The sequence below is a fragment of the Oncorhynchus keta genome, chromosome 10 (assembly GCF_023373465.1).
Source record: "Oncorhynchus keta strain PuntledgeMale-10-30-2019 chromosome 10, Oket_V2, whole genome shotgun sequence".
Lineage (NCBI taxonomy): Eukaryota > Metazoa > Chordata > Actinopteri > Salmoniformes > Salmonidae > Oncorhynchus > Oncorhynchus keta.
In genome coordinates, this window is record NC_068430.1 from 42,143,043 (window position 1) to 42,166,575 (window position 23,533).

Consider the following 23,533-nt stretch of genomic DNA (forward strand, 5'->3'; position numbering starts at 1 on the left):
CAATTTATGCTTTATCCGAAATGTGGTCGGAGGCTTGGTATGGAGGGTGTGACGTTATTGCTGAGCCTCTGGAGGCATGCAGAGGCCAAATCAAGCTCCGTACCGCATCACCGTGCGCCTCTAAATTTTTGTAACAATGCGGAGCGCTCCGTATATAGCTCCGCGTTGACATGATTGGTTGATGGTAGGTGGGGGCGGTAGGTCCTGAATAAATACAAACTCCCTTCCTTGACAACTTCCTTCACAACAGCTCTGTTCTGCTCCGCTAAGCGCAAGAAGTATGAAAGCCCTGACGTCAGCGGAGGCTGCATCGCAGTAAATGCTGTACGGCCACTTCAGACCCCGGATTGACTATGTAGAGCCTTTTAAGAGTCAGTGTGGAGGAGGTGTTGTTGCCAATCCTCACAGCCTGTGGACTGCCTATCAGAAAGTCCAGGATCCAGTTGCAGAGGGTGGTTTTCATACCCAGGGCTCTGAGCTTGGTGTCGAGCTTGGAGGGAACAATAGTGTTGAATGCTGAACTGTAGTCAATGAACCGCATTCTCACATAGGTGTTCCTCGTTTCCAGTTACGGCTGTGTGAATAGCAATGGAAATGGCATGTCATGGATGAGTGTACCTTTGAGTGTACCTTTGAGTGTGCCTTTGAGTGTACCTTTGAGTGTACCTTTGAGTGTACCTTTGAGTGTGCCTTTGAGTGTACCTTTGAGTGTACCTTTGAGTGTACCTTTGAGTGTACCTTTGAGTGTGCCTTTGAGTGTACCTTTGAGTGTACCTTTGAGTGTACCTTTGAGTGTGCCTTTGAGTGTACCTTTGAGTGTACCTTTGAGTGTACCTTTGAGTGTGCCTTTGAGTGTACCTTTGAGTGTGCCTTTGAGTGTACCTTTGAGTGTACCTTTGAGTGTGCCTTTGAGTGTACCTTTGAGTGTGCCTTTGAGTGTACCTTTGAGTGTACCTTTGAGTGTGCCTTTGATGCACTGAGAGTAAATCATAAATCATACACTAGTAAATGAATACTGTACCCGGACTGACATAACGGTCGTCTTCAGGATAGATTGTTATTTAGCCTATACCCCAGTTTACTTTGAGCTTTTTCCTACATGAAGTTGGGCACAAAGTCAAAGTCAAAGATGGCCACCTGGACAACTAGGGCTACATCTATTCACCTCTATCTTCCCCCAACTCCTGCCTCTCTTACTCAGTCCATCTTCCAGAAACCCACCTCTCCCCTTTTCTTTTTTGTTGTTGTCACCATGTCAGCCTTTGTGCTTATACTCACATACCCTCTATCTTCTTCTCTCCATTCTCAAGACATTCCGATACAGTAATATGACAATTATAGGCAAACTATGTTGATAAAAATAGATACAATATTGAATGAAAATGCTGCAAAGAAATATTATTCCCCACCCAACTCCAGAAGCCTAATGAGATCACTTTGCTTTTCCTCCCCAATGTAACCCCATAGAATTAGGAATTAGAATACTAGGATCTCTATGTGTAACCCTTGGTGATATGTAGGCCTATTGTAACTTGGTCTATGGACTGGTACAGTATACTATACGTGGGAATACAGTTTTGCTTTTTCATGCAGTCTCCCTGGCTGTGCCCCAATTTCTCCCAGCTGGCAGGCACAGCATATTGTGTACACTATACTGTATGTAATCAGTGACCTTTATGAGCTATACAGCACAGGAAGTCTTATATGGTCTTGGCAGTCAACATGTCTTTCTACTACTTCCACTTGTATACAATATTTGGTTAAATCATATAGAATAACAAAAATAAAATGTGTTGTTGGTCAAATGTCAAATGCACTGACATATTCTTTCTTAGTCTTTATGAGAATGATGAAACAACATCAGGGATAAAGGTACAGTACCTTCAGGGCGGTGTGTTTGTGTGGCTTGGTACCCATGGTTACACTGTCGTAACAGGACTCCCTGAGCTGAACTCACCATCTCCACAGGGTCTGTCTCGGTCTGTCTGTGTACCAGTGGCTACATCATTCCCACAACCCCCATTCCACCTGTAGCTGGGACATGACATCTGTCTCTGGGTGATCTTCTTTATGTATTATGTATAAAGGCAGGGAGGTACCGGAGTGTCTGAGTGAAGTCATGGGATTGACAATGTTTGACCATTTGTTTGTGGTTTAACCACTGTTTAATCAATGGAAGGCAGATGTCTTGAGTTGGAAGTGGAATCAGCCAGTTAATTGGCTTGTTTGGTTGCTGCTTTGCTTCCCAGATTCACCTGGTCCCATGGGGCTCTGGGGGTAGTTATTTGAATCCCCTGCACTGCCCCACCTGGTGCACAAACATCCTGCTGGGCCCAATTACCTGGGAGTGCAAGTCAGAGCACAGCCTTGTTGCTGGGTGCATGTGTTCTCTGATGATTACCCCATGCCCAAAGATGAACTCACAGTCACACCAAATGGAAGATCTCAAAGCCTTTGTCTGCTATTATACAGTGGACTAGAGTTAAATATTAGAGCTAATGAAATATTTAAATGTAGAGTTTATTGTTTGAATCATTTATCAAAAATATTAGATACTAGTTATTAGTGGCTGGTTCTGTATTGCTTATTCGTGGTTTTATGTGAGGTAAGATTAGTTGTGTGTCATGCAACCTGATCAATGACACATAAACAAAAATAAACCACAAATGAAAAAGGAATTGTTGAGGAGATATACTCCCCTCTGTATTTATTTGGAAGTGAAGCAAACATTTTTTTGCACCCTATCCTCCAGCACTTTAGATTTGAGATAAGATGTTTCATATGAGGCGATAGCACAGAATGACATCTTTTATATTAGGGTATATTCTAACATACGTATCTGTTTTACTGTTTAGAAATGAAAGCACTTTATGTATCTAGTCTCCCCATTTGAAATGTGTTATTTTTTTCACAAGTATTTGCACAAATTCACAAAGATCATAACCCCCCAAAAATGTTGCCCTCCCCTGTTATTGGTCATGATGAGAGGTTAGCATATCTTGGGGGTATGATCTTTGTGCCTCTGTAACTTTCTCATCATTATTCACAATCCACATATGATGATCTGTTAACATGGTAGCATCCACATTAACCCACTTATTCCCAAATTTGTATGCCACTAGTGACACTAAAATGCAATCCATATATATTTGTTTACAAGTAAAAAAGGTATGTTTTATTCTTGGTCACAATTGTAACCGATGTGAACGTACAGTGCTCTGCCTATAATACAATTTACCACTATTCCTCAGCCCCAATATCTATATACCTCAGCCCAATTACCCACACACCCCAGCCCTGTTACCCCATGCCCTAAACCCCATATCCTACCCTTAAATGACCTATTTGTTACTCACAGACCCCAGTTCCTTTGCCAATACACCTCATCCGTTGCTTGCCTATCTCTGCCCTGTTTTCCACTTTCCTTAGGCCTATATTGCCCAAGTCACCAACAGTAACCTATAACCAGCTATTCACTGCACACACCAACCCTGTTTATATCTTATTCCTGTGACTTCTGACCTGTATACGCTATTAATTTCATAGATATGTGTTATACCACTGTACTGAGTGTGTCGCAGCCCCATTCACTTTTTTCTTACCACAAACGTGTTGCAAGAAAGGATTTGACTAGGAAATAGACATCCATCCAGACCCATTACCTGTATGAGCCTTGACTATCCATACACCACATTACACATATAAACTAGGTAAATTCATGGGCATACTCGTAAACATTTCTACCCCAGTGCCCAAGCCTCAACTTTCCTACAAACCAGGTCTACACTAGTATATCAGCCCCAATATTCTTACAGGCCAGATGTTCACCTGTATGTCTAGCCCAATATTGATTTACAAAAATACAGGTCTACTGCTATGTCAACATAAAAGTAGGTGTACTTGTGCATTTCAGTCCCAATATTCATACAAACCAGCTATACACCTGTACTTCAACTCAAATTTACATATATACAATGTCTGCACCTGTGCTTGAACCCAATTAGTCAACTAAGCCAGGTCTAAATGTGCCAACGCCTGAATACTCTTAAGGTCACGGCCGTTGAAAGAACTGGACCAAGGTGCAGCGTGGTGAGTCTGCATATTATTTTATTTAGAAAAGACGCCGAACACAACAATATACACTACAAAACTAACCGTGGAGCTAAAGGCTATGTGCCATAAACAAAGTCAACTTCCCACAAAGACAGGTGGGGAAAAATGGCTACCTAAGTCGGTTCTCAATCAGAGACAACGACAGACAGCGGATTGAGAACCCTACCCAGCCAAAACATAGCAATACAAATAATAGAAGATAGAATACTCACCCCAAATCACACCTGACCAAACAAAATAGAGACACAAAAAGGATCTCTAAGGTCAGGGCGTGATACAAACTGTAAACTAGGTCTACCCCTGCAACTCAGCTCCAGTACTTCTACAAACCAGGTGTACACCTTTGACTGAGTCCCAATACTAATATAAAGAAGATCTACACTTGCATGTCTCAGCCCAAATACACATACAAACCAGGTTTACACCTCTGGCTATGTCCTCTTAACACAGCGCGCATCCAACCCGGAAGCCAGCTGCAGTACTGGCGCAGTGGTTAAGGGCCATCAGAGTCCCTGGGTTCACGCCCAGGCTCTGTCGTAACCGGCCGCGACCTGGAGGTCCGTGGGGCGACGCACAATTGGCCTAGTGTTGTCCGGGTTAGGGAGGGATTGGTCGGTAGGGATGTCCTTGTCTCATCGCGCACCAGCGACTCCTGTGTCGGGCCGGGCGCAGTGCGCGCTAATCAAGTTTGCCAGGTGCACAGTGTTTCCTCCGACACATTGGTGCAGCTGGCTTCCGGGTTGGATGTGCGCTGTGTTAAGAAGCAGTGCGGCTTGGTTGGGTTGTGTATCGGAGGACACATGACTTTCAACCTTTGTCTCTCCCGAGCCCGTACGGGAGTTGTAGCGATGAGACAAGATAGTAGCTACTACAACAATTGGATACCACGAAATTGGGGAGAAAAGGGGGTTAAGTTCAAAAAAACAAACAAAAGAAAATCAGGGATTTAAACATACTATACATGACCAAAGGTATGTGGACACCGGCTTGTCGAACATCTCAGTCCAATATCATGGGCATTTATATGGAGTTGGTCCCCCCTTTAATGCTATAACAGTCTCCACTCTTCTGGGAAAGCTTTCCACTAGATGTTGGAACATTGCTGCATGGACTTTCAGTCACAAGAGCTGAGGTCGATTCGGTATGGATCGCCATTAGTTTTCAATTCATCCCAAAGGTGGGGTTGAAGTTGGGGTTGAAGTCAGGGCTCTGTGCAGGACAGTCAAGTTCTTCCACACCAACCTTCCCCAAACTGCTGCTAGAAAATTGGAAGCACGATTTCCCTTCACTGGAACTAAGGGGCCTAGCTCAAAGCATGAAAAACAGCCCTAGACAATTATTCCTCCTCCACCAAACTTTACAGTTGGCACTATGCAGTTGGGCAGGTAGCGTTCTCCTTGCATTCACCAAACCCAGATTAGTCCATCGGACAGCCAGATGGTGAAGCGTGATTCATCACTCCAGAGAACACGTTTCCACTGCTCCAATGGAGGAGAGCTTTACACCACTCCAGCCGATGCTTGGCATTGCGCATGTTGATCTTAGGCTTGTGTGTGCGGCTGCTTGGCCATGGATACCCATTTCATGAAAATCCCGACAAACTGTTCTTGTGCTGAAGTTGCTTCTAGAGGCAGTTTGGAACGCAGTCGTGAGTGTTGCTACGCGTTTCAGCATTTGGCGGTCCCGTTCTGTGAGCTTGTGTGATCTATCGCTTCTTGGATGAGCCGTTGTTGCTCCTAGACGTTTCCACTTCACAACAACAACACTTACAGTTGACCGGGGCAGCTCTAGCAGGGCAGACATTTTACAAATGGACTTGTTGGAAAGTTCACTTCTTATGACGGTACCACGTTGAAAGTCACTGAGCTCTTCAGTAAGGCCATTCTCATGCCAATGTTTGTCTATGGAGATTGCATGGCTGTGTGCTCGATTTTATACACCTGTCAGCAACGGGTGTGGCTGAAATAGCTGAATACGCTGATTTGAAGGGGTGTCCACATACTTTTGTATATATATATTGTATGTAAAGGCTAATGGATAATGGTAAAATAATCTGTAAAATCATCTTGATCAAGTATATCTATAACCAACTCACCTTGAATCTACTGAAAAAATAAATAATCTTATATGATTAAATATATATAATAAGTTAGAGACACTGTATTTTCCCATTGGTCATAAATGTAACTGCTGAGATATTTTCATATACCACGAGCATCATGGATTCAATGTATTGAAAATGAAGGCACATATGTTATCTACAGTAGCTATACCCTTTAAACATTATATTTACAAAAATATATATTACAAAAAAAAATATTGAAGTATTTTTTTTCAAATTGTTGAATACAGACTTCTGGTGCCACATTTGTCCGTAGAAGTAGGCCTTGGAAATGTATGTGTCACGTGTGCTCCCTCTCCGGCCTCTAGGTCACCAGGCTGCTCCTTATGGCGCACACCCGCCAACATTGTTATGCGCACCTGGACTCCATCACTTCCCTGATTACCTTCCCTATATATGCCACTCCCTTTGGTTCCTTCCCCAGGTGTCATTGTTTCAGTTTGTTTCATGTCTGTGGGCAGTTAGTGGTTCTCGTTTTAGATTATGTTTATTTTCTTAAAACACTCACTCCCTGAATTTGCTTCCCGACTCGCTTGTTCTTGTGACAATTTAGAGAAATCCAATGAAACTTCTCTGAATCATACTACACAACTTAGTAATGCATAATACATGACTTTGTTGATAAGTACAACTTTAATCTCTAGAGCCTGTAAAGTAAAAAAAAAAAAGTTTTATCTCTCCATTGTGACCGATGGGATTAAATGGGTTGTAGAAGTGTTCATAAACATATTCTATTCTTATTAACAATAAGTGACTCCAAAATTACACAATACATGATGTACCATTCATTTCTATTGGGCACAACATGCTCTGAAACACAACCAAAACAAACAGCAAATGTACCCAGCAAGTTTGTATAGCCACAAGCTGTAATCATTGTGTGCTATGGATATGGGACCAAATTCTAAACTTTTGACATAAGTGAATTTGTCCAAATACTTATGACACCTTCCAATAGGGGGGCAAGCACATAAAGTGCTTTCATATCTAAATGGTGAAACAAATGAAAGGTTATGTTCTGTACTGTCAATTTATATGAAACACTTGATCTCAAATCCAAAATTCCGGAGCATAGAGCAAATGAAAAGTTTTAGCTTCACTGTCCAAATAAATAAGTCGGGGAGTGTATAGTTAAACCAGTCAAAAAAAGAAAACTGTTGCTAGGCTATCAGCTAAATTGACACAGCCCTATATAGCTCAGCTGTATAGACCTCCAGTCAGTGTTACAGGTTTGTAAAGCTGGTCTGGTGGTCTTTTCTCTCAGTTCATTTCAGTACCACAATGTCTATGACTACATGGCCTTTCACCAGTTTTACCTGCAGGGACCCAAACAGTGCGGCAGTTTATTTTATTTCAGTTTAGTACTAGTCCAGCACACCTGAGTTTAACAAATCAACTAATCATCAAGCCCTTGATCAGTTGAGTGAGGTACTGTATGTTAGTACTGCCTTAGAGAATATGTTTAGATACTGCTTTAGAGAATATGATTAGATACTGCTTTAGAGAATATGATTAGATAGATGTATGTATGTATTCTGACCTCAAGGTTTTACTATTACTTATACCTTATACCTTTTACTGTGTTTACACTCCAATAGTAGTTCAATTATGATGTTGTTCTGTATACCCATGCACTTTGTTAATTCATTTGAATCTTCAACGTGAGCTCAGGTCATAGGGAAAAGGCGTGCTTGAGATGAGGAAGAGAAGCCATGCCGGATAAGGCGTGGTTCTCAACTGTAAAGCTGATGTCATACATGCACGAACACACATACCCCAGTGGACTCTCAGTAGGTTGACCCGACCAATCACAGTGAAGGAGACACACCTGCTTGGTGCTTGGTGCAAGGTGATTGGTTACATCGTGGAGAGACACTGAGGTAGGGCTGGTAGGTGTACATGTAAACCAAGCCCTTTACAAACTCAGACTCTTTGTATTAGGAACTTAACCAGGTAACATCATTACCACTTCGGGGCCCCTTGTCGATGGACATCACCCGAAACCTCTACCTCTGATGTCTTCCTTCTACATCAACTGATCAACTGATCTCCTGAATCTCGGAGGCCTCTGCCTTTTGAATCTGACCCAGTAATGGAAGAAATCATTCATCGTTCAGCAAGAGGAGGAAAGAGGGAAGAGGAAGAAAAAACACAACAAGACCCGGCAACACAATGGTATCTCTTGTTATGTCTTCTCGCTCTCTGGCTGCTCCAAGGAAGGATAGAGTAACTCGTAATTATAAAACCAAAGTTTTTTAACAGTCATATCTATATCCTTTTTTCTTAATTGTTGTCAGATTTTTTACTTTAACTTTTATGCAAGGGACTTTTTGAAAATAATCATATCACTACCACAGAATAATATTATTTTAAGGACCGTATTTGTATATTTCCCTGTTTTACTTATCTGCAGTAAGATTTTTCTTATGGGAAAACAAGTCAAGTTTGAAGGGTGTTTGACTGTGATGGCATCAGATTAGAGACACCTGTCATTTCCCGGAGGTAGCCTCTCTCCCTAGTTTATGCTCTAAACAGAGTGGAATGGAAAACCTCTATTCTTTGACTAGACAAACCAGTTATGTTTAAAACCTCTCAACAGAATGAGTTGTGTCAACAGTTTCTCAATACCACTATGTACAGGATAAGCAAATCATGATGGCCTCATGGATGAATTTACTTGATGCTGTGGTTGATATGCTGTAAAAAGACAGTTTCTCTATTCAGTGATTTAAAAACAAATTCTACTCACACAATTGTTCGGCTCCAGATTTAAAGGGGAAAAGGCGGAGAGTTATTTTCAGTACAGTAGATGTAACTGGCATGCTTGTCTTCTCTCAGAATAACTTCAAAAGGCTCTGGTCAGGCTTGTTCTTACTTGTTTTTTACTGGTATGATTAGAGAAGAGACTAAATAGGAGCTTTCCCCCTTCTCATTCAACTGGAAGATGCGATAGGAAAATGCATTAAAACAGTCTATTTTAGGCAGTAGTTGATGCTACTGTATACACAACCAACACCTGTCATCTACAGGTAATGATAATGTCATTTTCTCAAGATATCATTGCATATGGCTTTTTATGATTTCCTCCTGTGAGAATAAGATGCATCATGTGGCGATGTGCATAGCCTCATATAGACTACGTGTGGTAAAAATGTATAAAGATATAATGTTGTTCACAGGTGAGAGGTCAAGTAATACATAGCTTGGTTTTGTGTGGTTAAGACCATGCAGCCATTTTGTCAGAATGACTAAGCACCCGGTTGGGTCCTTTGTTTCATTTCTGTTTGTTCGCGCATGCAAAACACTCAGGGTAGGTGGTGACCATGCAGATGCTGATTTACCAGTATGGCTTTGAAGCAAAATAGATTTTTGCATATTGCGTAAAGTCATATCTATATTTTTATCAGTTGAAATGTATCAATATACTGTTCAAACAATTTAGAGGTTTGTTAAATTATTCAAGAGCAAAGCTATTATTGTTAAAATGTCATGTTAACCCTATAGTAAGGTTTTACTCAAGGAGTATTGAAAACAAGTTTCATCCAAGGAGAATATAATATCACATCCTCCTTAGCCTCGGGGATAGATTAGGGACAAGACTAGGGATAAGGATCAGATTATTATTTTTTACATTATTTTTTGAGTCTAAATATGTAAATTGTTTGTGTTTCAAATTGCTTCCTTATTTAATTGTACTTTCAGCCTCCTAAAATATTTGTTCTCTATTTTCTTTCCCTCTCTCCTTTTCTCCCACTGAGGGCCTCTAGTGCTGGTCTGTCTACTGAAATGGTGCCTGGCTGATGACTGGGAGGGATCAGGGCATGTCTGTGGGATTTGCCTTTCATGGGGCCTTGAATGACCCGAGAGAGACTGGATGTGGCTCTCTCTTGGGCTCCAAGGGGAAATTTGAGATATGTCCCCCTCTACTTTCTCCTTTTACAACTCCTGACTTTAAAAAACAATTACTGCTCTATTCACAACGGTAAGATTACAGGTGTTTCTGTTTGATTTCCTTCTCAGTCCCCCTCTCCCAGAGTATTGTCCTACATTTTCACCTGCTCCCACTGCCATACAACATTTCCTGCTCTCACAACATTTGCATCAAGTAATGTTTGCTTTGCTTGTTTCAGAGCAAAACCTTTTCTTTATGCTTGTTCTGACATCAATGGAGGTTATGTATTTTGAACATTAATTCATTTTTAAATATATATTTCTTTCACCTTTATTTAACTAGGCAAGTCATTCAAGAAGAAATTCTTATTTACAATGACGGCCTGCCGGGGAACAGTGGGTTAACTGCCTTGTTCAGGGGCAGATTTTTACCTTGTTAGCTCAGGGGATTTGGTCCAGCAACCTTTTGATTACTGGCTCAAACGCTCTATCCACTAGGCTACCTGCCGCCCCAAAAGAAAGAAATCAAACAATATTTTACTTGTAGACTGTCAAACATCTACTACTGAAAGTAATGTTACTTCACATGAAAGGGCGAATGTAATCGGACAATATGTATATGGTAAAATAACACAATACCAATTTTGAAATGCTATGATAGTGTATTTACCAGTGCAGCAACAGTGTGATTTGTGCACAGTGCATAAAGTTTGTACATATAGGTACTTAGGCTTGCCATAACAAAGTGGTTGAATAGTTATTGACTCAAGACATTTCAGCTTTTAATTCCACTTTGACATTATACAATATTGTGTTTAGATCAGTGACACCAAACCTCAATTTAATCAAATTCAGGCTACAACAACACAACAAAATGTGTAAAAAGCAAAGGGTTTTGAATACTTTCTGAATGCACTGTAGCTGTTGTGTAATGTATAATGTTTGCCATGAAATGTCAACGAGGGCATTCTACAACGTTGGTGGGAGTTTGCCAATGTGGCAATGGTAAAGAAATAATATAGTTAACTGTATTGTGGTTCAACAGTCATAATCTAGTATGACTAAGATTGCAAAGGCAGGGTATATTACTGGAAACTTTCACATTTACCAGTAAACTGCCAGAATGTTGGGTTCTTTCAAGGATGTTATGTAATCTATTGCAAGACGTGTAGTGGCCCATTTGGGTACTTCAGATGTCTGTAATCATCTCTGACCCTCTGTGTGGCTTTATCACATGTAAAATATATGAAATAATGAAATAAGAGATTTAAAAAATAAATAATTCAGTGACAAAGCTGTAAAACATGATCTTAAATATAAACCATCAACTTAGTTAACACCATTGGTGTTTAATATGAGGGTTTCAGCATGAAATATTCTTAAGATTTTTTTTTTTACACACTTTGATTTATTTGACTGTGTCATTATGTATTTGTTGTCAATGTTTGAGCTTCAAATTGGTGGCAATTGTTAGTATATGGAAGACAGTCAATAGTTAGAAGAATTGCATTAAAAATAATGCCATTGAAAATACTGCCATTGTTGATCAGATGCTTATTATTAATCGGGCGATTTTCTCTTGAAACATATGGCCTATTTATTAGAAACTCATGGACAGCGTGGCCACAGATATATATAAAAAATGAATGCTATATATGAATACATTTTTTAAAAAGTTATTCAAGTATAAATTACCAACGTTACGATAGATTGTCATAGATGTTCTGTTCATTACCAAAATTCCTTAAGATTCCAGTAACTTCAGTAAATTACCGGTGGCTTTGCAACCCTAACTATGACATACTCTGATAAATCTAGACATGACAGTAATCTGATTTCTGAAGTCAGTGCAGTTTTTCTGATATTCCTGTCACTGTGGTACTCTAGAATACTAAATGATTGACATCATACTTTAGCGGTTTGATGCAGCTGAAGCTTGACTTTGCGATGGCCCAGTGCCATATTTTTGAAAACTAACAGCGCAGATCGCGTAACGTCAAGGAACTTTTGTAAAACCGCAGCCTCTTAAATGATAGTTTAGGTTCTTGGATCATAAAAAGGAACGGTTTTGTAGCGTTTGGATAATTATTAACAGTGACTTAGTCTACTGATGTTGTTGCACAATTATTGAAGGGAAACCATCAAAAAAATCCGTCAGGGTTGGTAAACACAGCAGTCAGTAAGTGCTTTTCTGGACCAGTAGCCTCCCCTATTGACACTGTCCGCATCTGTGTTGCTCTTGTAAATTAAATGTTGATATTTGGATGGCCATCTCCATCTTACAAGGCAGTTTTGGATGTCATAACTCTCTCTAATACTGCCTGGTAATGATGATGATGACCCCCTGCAAGCATCATAGAGTCAACACACAACACACAAACACAATCCCGTTTAGCACTGCATTTTCTTAGTCCTTGAGCCAGTGTGTAGTAATATCTTATGAGTTGCTGGTAGCTTTGAGTAGTATTCTAAGGGTTGTGTAGACTTAGATATGCTCTGAGTTGGATATAGATAGATATAGTTATGTGCTTCTGATATTCACTTTCTCTGGCTTCCAGGACACATCTTACCTGACAGTGCTCGGCTGTACACAGATGTTCTAACACTGTCTGGTAATGATGTTCCCTGAAAGACCTTCAAACAACCACGTCAATAATCCCAACAACCAATAGGGGTGCAACGGCACTGTAGCATACCTGAAGCAGGAAGCATTTGCTGTTTGTAAATAGTTCTTGGTACATTTTCTGGTCAATGCTATATGTTTAATAGTGAGGCCCTTGTATGGCATTATCATAGTTCAGCTGTAGACTCCAAATCAGGTGATCTCCAGTTTACAGTACAGCACATGAAAATATGGACGCTGTAGTAGGGTAGTTATTTTTAAAGGACTACATAGGTAAATAATAAGATGACGGAACAACTGGCTGGAGGAAGCAACCAGAACAGGTGGCACACACTAGACAGTGAAGGCTGACAGAGATAGTCCCATAGGAAAAGAGATTGACGCTGTCTGTGGTGAACACCTTCTGCCTAACCCCCCTTTTGTGATAGGTAGTTCCTTCCTACCTCCTGCCTTTTGTGTAGATTTTCCACCCCACCCAGTAGTTAAAGAATACCAGTGAAATTACTGTTGCAGTAGGAGCCACTTCCTCTACCCCTCCCCCAGTCGGAGCTGAGCCTGTGCTTTAGTTGGCTTGTGATTGGTCCAGCGCTACTGTACCTGCGTGGCATATTGTGTAGCTGACACCTGAGATCTGTGTGAGAAAAATAAACACAACGATCTCTATTGCTCTCCTACTCTCATGCTCTCTCTCTCTCTCTATTGTCTTTTATAACTCTCAACTGATTTATAACTCTAAACCAATTGGCCTGTTTTCTATTCAACACACTATTTTTCAAGGAAAAGTGAAGGGAGACGAGGAACTAAGCGGCTCCCACCTGGTACTCTACCCTGCACCTTAGAGACAGCTGTACATAGAGTCATTGAAAACTGGTAACATTAATGTTTACATACTGTTTTACCCACTCTATATGTATATACTGTATTTTAGTCATGGATCATCCTATATAACTACTGTTGTACGCATCTTTTCTATTCATATGCTGTCTAACACACTACTTTATATGCATACTGTATACAGTACCAGTCAAAAGTTTAGACACACCTACTCATGCAAGGGTTTTTCTTTCTATTTACTATCTTCTACATTGTAAAATAATAATGAAGACATCCAAACTATGAAATAACACATACAGAATCATTTAGTAAGCAAAAAAATGTTAAAGTGTTATTTGAGATTTGAGATTCTTCAATGTAGCCACTCACAGGTTTGCACACTCTTGGAATACTCTCAACCAGCTTCATGACATAGTCACCTGGAATGCATTTCAGTTAACAGGTGTTCCTTGTTAATTTGTGGAATTTCTTTACGGCTTAATGCGTTTGAGACAATGTTGTGTTGTGACAAGGTAGGGGTGGTATACAGAAGTTAGCCCTATTTGGTGAAAGACCAAGTCCATATTATGGCAAGAACAGCTCAAATAAGCAAAGTAAAACGACAGTCCATCGTTACTTTAAGACATGAAGGTCTGTCCATGCAGAAAATTTCAAGAACTTTGAAAGTTTCTTCAGGCACAGTCGCAAGTTCATTAGAGTTCCCAACCTCAGATTGCAGCCCAAATAAATGCTTCACAGAGTTCAAGTAACAGACACATCTCAACATCAACTGTTCAGAGGAGACTGCATGAATCAGGTCTTCATGGTGGAATTGCTGCAAAGAAACCACTACTAATGGACACCAATAATAATAAGAGACTTGCTTGGGCCAAGGAACATGAGCAATGGACTGGTGTAAATCTGTCCTTTGGTCTGATGAGTGCAAATATGAGATTTTTGTTTCCAACCACAGTGTCTTTGTGAGACGCAGAGTAGGTGAACAGATGATCTCTGCATGTGTGGTTCCCACCGTGAAGCATGGAGCAGGAGGTGTGGGGGTCTTTGCTGGTGACACTGTCAGTGATTTATTTAGAACTCAAGGCACACTTAACCAGCATGGCTGAAGCTGGCTGAGAGAATGCCAAGAGTGTGCAAAGCTGTCATCAAGGCAAAGGGTGGCTACTACTTGAATAATCTAAAATCTAAAATACTTTTTTTGGTTACTACATGATTTCATGTCTGTTATTTCCTAGTTTTGATGTCTTCACTATTATTCTACAATGTAGAAGATATATAAAAATAAAGAAAAACCTTTGAATGAGTAGGTGTGTCCAAACTTTTGACTGGTACTGTATATATTTATATTCCAGTCTTTGACATAGAAACTTCTGATATTTTTTAATTTTTTTTTTCTTCTGGATAACGTGTATATTGTTTTGTTATTTTGCATTCTGCTGCATCTACAATCATTTCTGCAAATCTGTGTATGCGGCCAATAAACTTTGATTTGAAAATGTATGCACAGATGACTGTAATTCGCTTTGGATAAAAGAGTCTGCTCGATGGCATATTTTATTATATTATAATTTGAATCATTTTATCAGACTGTGTGTTCTCAAACAATAGGTTGACTGTACAAGTCAATGGACAACAGAGATAAAAGCATACAGTGATTGAGGTGTTTCAAAGGTGATGTTTGTCTAGGGCGGTACTTCTGAGTTCTGGTTTAACACACAGATATCGAATCACCCCTTTGCGTACTCATTCTGTTCTCTGAAATTGTAGGCCAAATACATAATTCATTTGCATGTCCTTTTAAAGTTCAAATTATTGAAAGATTGTGTCATCTTGCCTTTTGACATGTTTTGCTCCACTGATAAACTATTAACTCTGATAGATTTTTTACATTTTTCACCACTGGTATCTTGATGATGTATTTCTATAAACTATTCCAATTCTCCAACATTTCTGTCTTCTGTCTTCACAGCTTGTCTGTCATCAAGCTGCTGTAGCTACAAAGACCCTGGCTCCTTTCCTCTGATGCTCCTACCTAAACCTTGTAATTGTCGTCTTACCAGACAAGTTTAGATCTAGCTACTCTGTCTAATACTGTCTGGTAATGCCGTCCATTACAAGGTGTCTCATCGCTCTTTCTCTGTCAGTCTCTTGGACCATCCTGTACAAATGAACTGGTATCGGGTCATGTGATGTTTTTTCACCCCTCAATGATTTCTCCAATTACTGGCTTAGAACGTTTAATTGCAGGTCAATTTTTTGGGTGAAATGATGTATTTGTATGTAAAATATCTTGAACAGATATTTGCTAACAGTATTTTGTTGATTATGTTAATAAAGGTCATCAACGTTCTTTTGTGCTTTTCATTATCATATGAATCATTATAAACAGCATGAGCGAGCGCCCACAAATTCACACCCACCCACCCACCCACCCACAAACACATACACACACGCACACACTGAGCAACTCACACATACACATATTATTAAGTAATAATGCCAGAAGGAGTGTGGTATATGGCTAATATACCACAGCTAAGGGCTGTTCTTATGCACAACGCAACGCAACGCAGAGTGCCTGGACACAGCCCTTAGCCATGGTATATTGGCCGTATATCACAAACCACTGAGGTGCCTTGTTGCTATTATAAACTGGATACTAACGTAATTGGAGCAGTAAAAAAAATGTTTTGTTATACCCTTGTGGTATAAGGTCTGATATACCATCATATATCATCATTCAGGGCTCTAACACCCAGTTTATAATTGCTGATGAAGCATGATTACACCAACTGGAACAGACTGATGCTGCCACACATGAAGCATAGATGGAGTCTCAATTTTTGTATATATTTCTACCGCAAAAAAAAGGCTTATTTCTTCAGTCGTTGTACTATACTTTTTGTGCACTAGGTGGCGGTAAAGTTCCATTCTGAACTCAGGCAATACAAAAATGCATTTCCGGCACAGTGCACATACGGGGGTATTACTTCCGGTTTCTACCACAGTAGCCGTTAGACAGTTTTCATTGATACAGCGCACAACATTCCCTACTTTGCAGTTTTAGTATATTTATTTATACAATTACTCTAGATTTGTTTAGTCACCATGTCGGGAATACCACCAGATACCTGGCAGCCACCCACAGTGAGCCTGGAGACAACGTAAGTTCTCATGGCTTGCTAGCCTAACTAACCTTAGCTAAATGTTTTGAGTGAATGAATAGCTAACGTTAGCTAGTTAGCTAACTCGTTCGGAGTTACGCAAATCATGTTTTTCGAATATCAAATGCTGTCCATTGGTTAATTTAATATCCGATGGAAAATGAATGCTCCATCTTAGCAACATGCCATGCCCTCTCTTGTGTTCCAGGATGGGTACAATTGCAGTGGAACTATACTGGAGACATGCTCCCAAAACCTGCAAAAACTTTTCTGAGTTGGCCAGGAGAGGTTACTATAACAACACAAAGTTTCATCGTATCATCAAGGACTTCATGGTGCAGGGAGGAGACCCCACAGGAACAGGTGAGACAGACACACACACACACACACACACACACACAAGAGTCAAAGAGTCACTCACTCAAATGATGACTAAATCTGTTGATGTCAACATCAGATTCTTACTCCCTGTAATGTGTGTTGCTTATAGGTCGTGGCGGTGCCTCCATATTTGGCAAAGAGTTTGAAGATGAACTTCACCCTGACCTGAAATTCACAGGTAACAATAGTCTCACAGTAATGAAATTGAAACAAACATATCATAGTACCAAAATGTAGGATTTTTATGGTGCTTTCTACTGCTCTCTTATGGTGCTCTCTCCCTAGGTGCAGGGATCCTAGCGATGGCCAATGCAGGACCAGATACAAATGGAAGCCAGTTCTTCCTGACCCTGGGGCCTACTCAGTGGTTGGATGGGAAGCACAGTATCTTTGGGAGGGTATGCCAAGGTATGGCAGTGGTCAACCGCGTCGGCATGGTGGAAACAAACACACAAGACCGACCTGCCGATGACATAAAAATCCTCAGGACGACTGTACCCAACTGAGATGCATTCATACATCCAAGGGCTACATTTATTTGTACATTCATTTTGTCATGATTCTTTTGTAATAAATGCCTTTGAATTAATTTTGGTATTCTCCAATCAATAATGTAACCATTGTCATAATTGCTTAAATTGTTGTGGGTGTAGGGTGTGTGGGTAAAATCACTGGGCAAGGCCCACCCCCATCTTTTAAAAAATGTTATTACCGTATTACAACCTATGTTGTGATAATTGCGTTTGTTTGCTCTATAAGCTGTTGGTTCATATGCCTTGCAAACGTACTGGCCTAAGGCCGAGACAATAAGACGCAGTGGCAGAATCAATTCAACCACACCTATGTTTCATCATAAATCCGGAGAGCAACCTCTGTTACATGACTTACAGCATGGTCAAGCAAGTGAATGCTTCCAACATTTTCGGACTACTAAACAACTTGATTTAGAACCAGAGTTACCGCAAGTCGCAAAGAAAACAGGAGATGCCTTCACTATTCCAGCAACCACTTCAACATCATCTAATCACCTATGCTTAGTCTACGACTAAATGATTCCAAAAACAATTTAAGGCAATCAAAGTAAGCTAAATATGATGTAGCTGTCCATGATTCTGACTTCTCTGTGCGTATGTGCGTGCACGTGTTTGTGCAAGTAGAAAAAACATGCTGACACCCTATTTGTAGAGAAATGCCATCTTCCTCTCATGTTGACGAAGCAGTCTGACTCGTACAGTACACACTTTTATTTTTTGTTTTCGTAGGCTACCTGGCTAAAATGCTTTCTCGCTAGCCTAACTTTTTCATCGGTAACAATGAGCCAGGCCAGCTAGTTAACATTAGCCTACTACATCTGGCTACATATCGAACTTCCATCCTCTCAAGCCAGGGGCACAATGTATGAATTAATGGTTGGATTAGATTTGACGTTATTGGCCAGTAGGGAGAATTAAGTAAAACCACAAGTCCAAATCCCTATTTCCATCCATGTCTAATTTAGGGAACTAGCAACCAGAGGACAACAACACAAGGCTACAATTCAAGTTTTATTTTCTGTCATTCTGCGTTTTGCTCTCGATGTGACTTTAGTGAATCCAAATCCAAACTGGCTTCCCTTGACACTTTTTTTTGATGCTCCTGGACCATTCATAGCTGAGTTCCCTCAGTTTAGTTCAACGGTTGATTGGCTATTATTTTATACTTTTTTTTATCAAGGGAGGCCAAATGCTCGCTGGCTTCCCTTGCTTACAATGCTACTGGCGGCAACAATGTCATATTCCTTTTGACCAGACAGCATCAGATAGATGGCCTACACATACAGATATAGAGGGGTGCTGTTTCGCTCCCTCGGATGATTTCTCTGGTGATATAGTACATTCAGCCTCTTGCAAACCGAAAGAAAATTATGAAGCACAGAGACGAAAGATACATTATTTTATTTTTCTGAATTGTTTTATTGGTCAATTTTGAATACACGCCACTGGGTGACATGGTCGGAGTGACAAACTTGAAATAAAGCTGTGAGCAGCAATGAATGGGGTTCACAGTATGACTGAAAGGACACAAGATCAGTTGGATAACAAAGTAAGAACTCTATCATGTAGGAACTATCTTTGTTTATGTGCAATCATGAGTCTAAAAACAAAATGTAGTGAATCTGAAGTTTGGTTCATGAGGAGAAGGTTATTGCAGATTATTTTCCATGAATCGTTTCCTTATTTTTTGAGATATAAAAAACTGAATAACCAGTTCCCAGTCCCTGCCGATGGAAAAACATCACCTCAGCACGATGCTGCCACCACCGTCCTTCACTGTGGGGATGTTCTCGGGGTGATGAGAGGTGTTGGGTTTGTGCCAGACATAGCGTTTTCCTTGATGGCCTAAAAGATCAATTTTAGTCTCGTCTGACCAGATTACATGCCTTTTGGCGAACACCAAACGTGTTTGCTTATTTTTTTCTTTAAGTAATGACTTTTTCCTGGTCACTCTTCCGTAAAGCCCAGCTCTGTGGAGTGTACGGCTAAAAGTGGTCCTATGGACAGATACTCCAATCTCTGCTGTGGAGATTTGTTGCCTCTCTGATTAATGCCCTCCTTGCCTTGTCTGTGAGTTTTGGTGGGCGGCCCTCTCTTGGCAGGTTTGTTGTGGTGCCATATTCTTTACATTTTTTAATCATGGATTTAATGGTGGTATGTGGGATGTTAAAAGTTTCTGATATTTTTTATAACCCAACCCTGATCTGTACTTCTGTGTTATGCAGTGGTGCGCACGGTGTCCCCAGTGCGGGTGCATAGCCCGGTGCGGTATATTCCAGCTCCGTGTATCGGCCGGGCTAGATTGAGCGTCGAGCCAAATGCTATGAAGCCGGCTCTACGCATCTGGTCACCAGTGCGTCTCCTTGGGCCGGCTTACATGGCACCAGCCTTGCGCTCGGTGTCTTCGGTTCGCCTGCATAGCCCAGTGCGGGCTATTCCACCTCGCCGCACTGGCAGGGCGACCGAGAGTATTCAACCAGGTAAGGTTGGGCAGGCTCTGTGCTCAAGAGCTCCAGTGCGCCTGCACGGTCCGGTCTATCCAGTACCACCTCCACACCCCAGCCCTCCGGTAGCAGCTCCCCGCACCAGGCTTCCTGTGTGTGTCCTCGGTCCAGTACCACCAGTGCCAGCACCACGCATCAGGCCTACAGTGCGCCTCGCCTCTCCTGCGCTGTCGGAGTCTCCCGCCTCTCCAGCGCTGTCGGAGCCTTTCTCCTCTCCTGCGCTACCGGAGTCTCCTGTCTGTTCAGCGCAGCCAGAGCTGCCAGCCTGCATGGAGCAGTCAGAGCTGCCAGCCTGCATGGAGCAACCAGAGCTGCCAGTCTACATGGAGCAGCCAGAGCTGCCAGTCTACATGGAGCAGCCAGAGCTGTCAGTCTGCATAGAGAAGCCAGAGCTGCCAGTCTACATGGAGCAGCCAGAGCTGTCAGGCTGCAAGGTGCTGCCAGCCTGCATGGAGCAGCCAGAGCTGTCAGCCTGCATGAAGCAGCCAGAGCTGTCAGTATGCATGAAGCAGCCAGAGCTGTCAGTCTGCAAGGAGCTGTCAGTCTGCAAGGAGCTGCCAGTCTGCAAGGAGCTGCCAGAGCTGCTAGTCTGTAAGAAGCCGCCAGAGCTGTCAGCCTACATGGAGCAGCCAGAGTCTCCAGTCAGCGTGGAGCAGTCAGAGCCGCCAGTCAGCATGGAGCAGCCAGATCTTCCAGATCTGCAAGTCAGCCAGATTCTTCCAGATCTGCCAGTCAGCCAGAATCTTCCAGATCTGCCAGTCAGCCAGAATCTTCCAGATCTGCCAGTCAACCAGGCTCTTCCAGATCTGCCAGTCAACCAGGCTCTTCCAGATCTGCCAGTCAATCAGGCTCTTCCAGATCTGCCAGTCAGCCGGGATCTGCCAGAACTGCCAGTCAGCCAGGATCTGCCAGTCAGCCAGGATCCGCCAGTCAGCCAGGATCTGCCAGTCAGCCAGGATCTGGTAGATTCATCAACCTGCCTGAGCTTCCTCTCACTCCTGAGCTTCCTCTCACTCCTGAGCTTCCTCTCACTCCTGAGCTTCCTTTCACTCCTGAGCTTCCTTTCACTCCAGAGCTTCCTTTCACTCCTGAGCTTCCTTTCACTCCTGAGCTTCCCCTCAGTCCCGAGCTTCCCCTCAGTCCCGATCTGCTCCTCAGTCTAGTGGGGTTCTGGGTGAGGACTACTAGGCCATGGTCAGCGGCGAGGGTGGACTATCCAAGGACGCGAGGAGGGACTAAGACAGTGGTTGAGTGGAGTCCACGTCCCGCGCCGGAGCCGCCACCATGGACAGACGCCCACCCGGACCCTCCCTATTGTTTTGAGGTGCGTTCGGGAGTCCGCACCTTAGGGGGGTTCTGTCACGCCCTGGTCGAAGTATTTTGTGTTTATATTCATTTATTTGGTCAGGCCAGGGTGTGACATGGGTTTTTGTATGTGGTGTGTATGTAGTGGGATTGTAGCTTAGTGGGGTGTTCTAGATAAGTCTATGGCTGTCTGAAGTGGTTCTCAATCAGAGGCAGGTGTTTATCGTTGTCTCTGATTGGGAACCATATTTAGGCAGCCATATTCTTTGGTTGTGTTGTGGGTGATTGTCCTTAGTGTCTTGATGTCCTTGTTCTGTGTGTATGTGCACCAGTATTAGGCTGTTTTGGTTTTCGTTACGTTTATTGTTTTGTAGTGTTTATTATAGATTCGTGTTACGTTTGTTGAATAAACATGGATCGCAATCTACACGCTGCATTTTGGTCCGACTCTCCTTCACCACATGAAAACCGTTACAATTTTTCCATTGTGATTTTTTATGATTTTTTTTGTAACAAGTTATTTTTTTTATTTCACTTCTCAAATTTGGATGTCCATTGCAAATAAAAATCTATTTTAATTACAGGTTGTAATGCAAAAAAATATGAAAAACGCCAAGGGGGATGAATACTTTTGCAAGGCACTGTTACTAAGCCATATTTTCTCAAACTAATGAGCCTATATTCCAAATTTGGTGTCATTTGGTCCTATAGTTCATGAGGAAGAATTCTATATATTTTGCGTATGTGCTAATATGCATCTATGTGGCCATCTTTGAATGCATCAAAGTTATTTTCTCAAACTCTTTAGGGACGATTGTGATGAGTCCAAAGACCAAATTTGGAGTGAATCTGACTTTTAGTCAATTTTTTTAAATGATTGTTTTAAGCATTAGCATTACAGTTTTTAAAAAGGGGAATAGTTCATTTTACAATTTTTTAAAGATTTCAATGTCAAACTTAACATGGTAATCATGGTAATGTCTTTGACACTTAAATGTTTCAAGTTGATAGGCCATTGTGAAGTTAATTTACAACGGATTTAAATGGACACGGATTTCCTGATTTATCAGTTTCTCAGCCATGTCTTAACCAATCAAATTGAGGCAAATTTGTTTGACATGAGGAAAGACACCTACATACAAAGTTGTAAGTCTCGGTCGAACGGGCCGCGGATATGAGGATGTGAGACTGCTTTTAACAGTGCCAACTATAGGCCAATCGGTGGCATTCTTTTAGAACAATTTTCTCATGACCTCTAGTTTCTGTGTGCAAATCTAGAAAACAAAGTTATCAATCTAGGTTATTATCTAGGCTTGAGTTATTTGACCATGTCAGCTTAGCTGAGAACCCCTAAATATGCCTGCTGTTTCTTATCTGATGCTTGCAGATAACTCTCATCCTATAACTTGAACAGACTACCTCTGGAGGGAGACAAACAACAAAGCATACTGTAGGCCTTCTATTTCATTCGAAGGTTATGTGACATAAGAAATAGTCAACTCTTGTGGACACAGATAGGATGTTTTGGTTATAATGTTTGATAATCTCCCTAAAGCTTAAGGCACGTTTCCCCAAGTGGCATTCTTTTTCAAATTTAGCCCCACAAGTTTTCTGAGCAAATATTATATCATTATATATTATATCTGTTTGGGGTTCTTGCGGTCAATTTGCAGTCTACAAATTATTTGTAATTATGTTCCACCCCCCGACCATCCGCTCAAGAAAAAATCGTCCTGCGGCTAAATCTAGTTGATGATCCCTGGTTTAAGGGTTATCCAAGTTCACCTGGCACCTGCCCTTAGCAGGGTTTCGACTACTCATTTATCGGCTCCCACGGTTCATTGGATAAGATGCCAAACTTGCGTGCCAATTTGACAAAGGACCAAATTCACTGAAACGTTTTGTAACATCTAAAAGGTCCCTTATACAACCTTGGAAATCTGCCAATTTAGGATCCTGATTTTGTCCGTAGGCTATATTATAACACAGTTCTGAGTCTCGAGTACACAACTGGGTCAAAGACAGAACGTGTCCTAAGAGATAACATTTCTTTAATCATGACATTT

General features: G+C 41.5%; 1 protein-coding gene and 1 long non-coding RNA gene across 3 annotated transcripts; both read left to right on the forward strand.

Moving 5' to 3' along the window:
- Positions 1–8,142: 8,142 nt before the first annotated feature.
- Positions 8,143–15,930, forward strand: LOC118388767 (uncharacterized). 2 transcript variants are annotated; one of them, XR_004826602.2, is made up of 2 exons: positions 8,143–8,410; positions 9,994–15,930. It is a non-coding gene; the product is annotated as an uncharacterized LOC118388767 (long non-coding RNA). The 2 variants fall into 2 exon arrangements; XR_008144622.1 differs by having other exon boundaries at positions 10,003–15,930.
- Positions 15,931–16,550: 620 nt separating this feature from the next.
- Positions 16,551–17,714, forward strand: ppil1 (peptidylprolyl isomerase (cyclophilin)-like 1). Its single transcript, XM_035779423.2, has 4 exons — positions 16,551–16,744; positions 16,953–17,107; positions 17,235–17,303; positions 17,411–17,714. The coding sequence occupies exons 1-4, from the start codon at positions 16,689–16,691 to the stop codon at positions 17,629–17,631; spliced, it is 501 nt and encodes a 166-aa protein (XP_035635316.1). The 5' UTR covers positions 16,551–16,688; the 3' UTR covers positions 17,632–17,714.
- The last annotated feature ends 5,819 nt before the right edge of the window (positions 17,715–23,533 follow it).